The sequence below is a fragment of the Suricata suricatta genome, chromosome 13 (genome assembly GCF_006229205.1).
Source record: "Suricata suricatta isolate VVHF042 chromosome 13, meerkat_22Aug2017_6uvM2_HiC, whole genome shotgun sequence".
Classification (NCBI taxonomy): Eukaryota; Metazoa; Chordata; class Mammalia; order Carnivora; family Herpestidae; genus Suricata; species Suricata suricatta.
Window position 1 is genome coordinate 18790946 of NC_043712.1, and position 4673 is coordinate 18795618.

The window sequence follows — 4673 nt, forward strand, 5'->3', positions numbered from 1 at the left end:
GAGCTGGCGTGAAGTTCCTGTGTAGGTCTAGGCATATCATGAGGCCCAGCAGGGAGGAAACATGGCTCGATCACTTGCCCAAGGCCACCTGGGAGATAAAAGGCAAACTGCAGACTTACTAGCTGGACGCTGTTTCCAAACCAGTGGGCTGGGTAAAATCACAAGTGACTTCCTTCCTGCTAAGATACACAGATTTTCTAAGTACGCGTGCAAATGCGAACGTGAGACATGGGCTAATTTAATTTCCTAAGTGAAATTCTGCACAACATCTGGGGCAGTGTGCCCTCTGCATGACCAAAAAGCGATAAGCCAGAGGGAGGGAAAAATGCACAACAAAGTCTTTATTTTTAAATGATTCACCAGTACACCAAGTAATAACAGGTAACAAGCTCTTGAATTCTATCAGCTAGTAACGTTAAGAGAAACTAAAAGCAGCCCGAACAGCTAAGCTAGTATTCATTGTTCTAACCCTTAGCCAGAAAGGACTAGTTTAAGGCTGGTTGCTGCTTTGCACAAATTACAAATAACTATTTACTACTTTTTCATAGATAAAGCCCCTGACCTTTAAGAAAGCTATAGGGAAAAAAAAAATATTTAATCCCTTTCTTTCTTTAAAAAAAAAAAAAAGTGGGTTTTTTTCTTACTACATCTAAGAAAGAAAAAGTATTGATATGATATATATGTTGCTTGAGCTAAAAGGCATAGGAAAACAGACAATGTATACACTTTAAATTTCTAAGAAATATGAGGTAAAAGGAGAAAATCTTTGGATAAGCTCTAAGTTTGTACAACGAAGCTAGATCTGCTATTCTCCAAAAAGTGAAGGGACCTACTTCACAACATACAGAAATAATTTAATGCCTTTCCACAAGAACGTAACTCAAGCTTTGCCGGAGCCTCGTAAGCACGGAGGCACCGAAGACGCCAATCCGCGCGCACAGCTGCTCCTTCGTCCCCTATCCGTTTATGCGGTAGTTTTCGTGGATTTCTGGCCGGATGTCACAGACAAAGGCCAAGAGGTTATCCAGGACTTCATCCCTGTTCTGCCGGAAGTAGGTCTGCAGGATGGTCATCTTCTCCTGGGTCTCCTTCTCCACCTCGGTGCTGCAGCTGCCGTGGGAGCCCAGAGCCTGCAGTCGGGGGGCAAGGACACACAGCAAGGTCAGGTGGACGCACTGGCTGGCGCAGCCTCCTGAGTGCTGGAGAAAGCCAGTCTCCCCGGCAAATACAAAGAATCAGCAGTGTGACCTCGAGACTGAAGAGCATGCGGGAAGGTGGGGTGCCCAGGTACTGGGAGCAACAACACGGATGCCATCCCTTTGGGGCCAACCTTCAATCATCTATGAGCAGGTACACTGCACAGCGCCCCCACCGCTCAGAAATTCCCAGGGGGAGCAATCCAGTCCCCTCTCTAGAGGCTGATGCACCACCTCATCCGAAGCCTGGAAAGGACCTAAAGCCCCAGTAACCCAGGACTGGTGAAGCATGAACCATGGTGCCCGTACACCAGACAACACTGCAGCCAAAGAAAAGCAGTACATACGGCAAGATGGAGCGCACCAGAACACGTGCAGTTTAAGAAGGAAAAAGCAAGCTATAAAATGGTGTCGGTGTGGTCAGTAAATGTTGTTCCCTTGTGTGGCTTGAAAAGGGAAAAATAAAGGGGCGCCTAGGTGGTTCAGTCGGTGAAGCGTCTGACTTTGACTCGGGTCATGATCTTGCAGTTCATGGGTTTGAGCCCTGCACTGGGTTCTGTGCTGACAGCTCAGAGCCTGGAGCCTGTTTCAGACTCTGTGTCTCCCTCTCTCTCGGCCCTTCCCCCGCTCGTGCTCGGTCTCTCTCTGTCTCAAAAATAAACAGACAACAATAAAAAAAATTTTTTAATAAGAAAAAAATTTTTAAAAGGGAAAGACAAGTGATGTTAGGAAAAAAAACCCTCTTAAAAAAATAAACGCGAGGACATGAGGGGAGGCAGTTCAGGAGGAGCCCCCAGTTTACATTAACCAACACTGGTTAATGTTCCAGCTCTTATATTCAGCAGTGGATTCACCAGCATTATGAATACATGACATCTTTTCTTTCACACAGAATATTCTAGGATATGCAAGAAACTATTAACAGTGACTGACTCTGAGGAGGAGTGCAAGTCTGGGTGGGAGAGAGCCTAACCTCGCTGTTGCCCTATTTTACTGCTTCAATTTTTTTTTACCATATTCGTGTCTTACCCCTTCAAATTCCAGTCACAATGTAACACACATGGACGGATAAATTTCCTTTATCTTTAATCTTCACAGTATGGCTTTTGTCAAGTGTATGCCTACTTGATCAGAATGAGACCTGTCAGGTTCCTGAAGACAGAACATTTCTGCCCCTGGTTTCTATCATCTACCCTGTTCCTACCTCTTCACAGATCTACTAACAGCTACAGGCCTTCCTGCCTGCGTGCCCGCCACAGCGCGGCACGAGGCGGCACCCTCTCGTGTTACCTCGCCTCCCAAAACCTACACGGAAGCCATCCCTCCCTCTTTCCACAGAGGAGGAAACCCAGGCTCAAAGAAGTCAAAGTGAACATGCAAGGATTCAAACCCCAGTTTCCGGAGTTCAAACTGAAAACTCTTCATACTGTTTTGTAACCGTTCACCTTAGCGGGATGCAGGGCCGTCTATTAGCTCAGTCACTCACTCGTATCTTTAAAGGTCCAAACCCTACTGTGGGGGACGGGTGGGACACCACCTCTGTTCTGTGAATAGACTCTGGAGGCCCAGCCTCAGAAAGTGGTCCTGAAGCCGAAGGGGTCACCGTGAACTCTGCTGGAAAACCTCAGAGCTCAGGTTTATTACACTGCAAGGCCGACCCTGGCTCTACGTGACCGCAGTGTAGACGCGGCCCTGACGGGAGTGTTCCCACGCTTTGCTGTGGGCGGCCTGGCAATCCACGGCACCCATCTACCCCCATTCAAGAGCCAGAGGCAGTTTAAGTTTTCATAGCACTGCAGCCGCCTGGTGCAAAGACGAAGGAACTTCTGCTACCTAACGGCTCGCTCAAAGGGAGACGGGCCTCGGGCCTGGGAGGGTGTGGGGCTGGACACCCAGCGAAGGCCACAGGGTAGAATGGGAGAAGGAACCCCACAAAGACAAAGTTGAGCGATGGAAATAAAGTCCTGGGAGCATCATTTAAGCTCCTAGATCAAAATAAAGTTAGCCTTTTGCCCACGTTTTTAATTACACAGGCCAATAAACTCCATTTTCCTTAAAGCCAGTGTGAACTGCTGTTACCTGGCAGTCTCTTCTCTGTGAAGCCCTCCTCCATCCCTTCCCCTGTTCGGGGCCCGTCGCTGTACTATGCACGCAGCGTGGGCCTCCTGGCCCCGCCTGTACTACTGCTGAGCGTGTCTACCCCGCTGGCGGGGCTCCGTCTGCTCGCGGCCACCATGTTGGGGCCCTGCCAGACCTGCATTTTATTGCTGACTCTCCCTGACCAGGAGACTTCAGGAGGTAAGCTTCACGAGGCAGGGACCATGAGGATTCCTGTTCACAATGGACCCCCTCGCATCTGGCACAGGTTAACATGTTTAATGGCCATTTGTGAAATGACTAAGTGAAGACCAGGGTTCAATGTTAGTTAAAAAACGGACCACCTAGGAGACTCAGCCTGAGCACCCAATAGACAAATCTTCCAATTCCTCCCAGAAATCACAATCTCTAAGCTGTGCCGGACATTCTGAGAGCCCGGGGCAAAGGGAAGAAGAGGAAAGCCTCAGGAAACTAAAGCAATAATGACGGTAACCAGGCCCACCGCAGCTTCCTTGGCCTTGAACTCCTTCTCTCTTTGCAGGCGGTACTGTTCAATCTCAGCCTGAGCCTCTTCTTTGGCCTGCTTCAGCCTCCGGTTCTTTCCTGTTTTCAGAGAAAAAAGCTGCATCAAGAAGTGGTTAAAAGACAAGCAGAAGAGGAAGCCGAGACTGATGGTAAACTCTAACAGGTGACAAGGGGAACAGGCTCACGCTATAGTCCCAAGAGGCGTGCATGGGGGACTTCAGAGCTAACTAGCAGTAGAGTTTCCTGCCTCCTACAAGCTGTACTTAGCTAGAAAGTGCCTGGATAAAAAGGACTGCCTTCCATAACTACAGACAGAAAAATGATAGAAAAAATTCTGGAATGTGTCGGAATATTCTCTCCATCTCCACTGTTAAGAACCCACACAAAATGGGTGACAGTACCCACCTGGGGAATTCTCGCTCTTCCCAAGAAGTAAACACCTAAGTATGCTGCTGATTATAACTAGAAGTCTGCTTAGAAACTGAGTGAGGAGAGGAACACGCTCCCAAGAGACATTGACCTAAAACGTAACTAAGGAGACAGATGATGTAACGTTGGAAACTGAAAACCATGCCTGGGCACAAAGAAATAATGAAAGCGGTTCCGGGCAGGCACCCTGACTGGGGAGCACTGGACAGTAAGACTGCACAAACCTCTAGGAAGTGAGGAGACGTGAGGGCTCCGGTTTCTAGGTGAGAATAAACTTACAGCTAAAAACAGTCTCTAGATTCCATCGGCCCGTCTGAAAACAGACCATGAGACCAGCCAGCACATATTCTTTGTGTTGATTCTCTCACTGATCAAACTTCTCAGAAACCGAAATGGGGACGGGGGGGGGGGGGGGGGGGGGGGGGG

The 4673-nt window shown here is 48.5% G+C and overlaps 1 protein-coding gene across 1 annotated transcript in view; it reads right to left on the minus strand.

The window, feature by feature from the left end:
- Positions 1 to 316: 316 nt before the first annotated feature.
- Positions 317 to 4673, minus strand: part of ATP6V1G1 (ATPase H+ transporting V1 subunit G1) — a 7177-nt gene continuing 2820 nt past the window's right edge. Inside the window, exons 2-3 of the mRNA XM_029920331.1 lie at positions 3796 to 3896; positions 317 to 1130 (exon numbers count right to left, since the gene is read on the minus strand). Coding sequence (XP_029776191.1) covers positions 957 to 1130; positions 3796 to 3896 — 275 coding nt within the window. The 3' untranslated portion in view covers positions 317 to 956. The remainder of the gene's footprint in view (positions 1131 to 3795; positions 3897 to 4673) is intronic.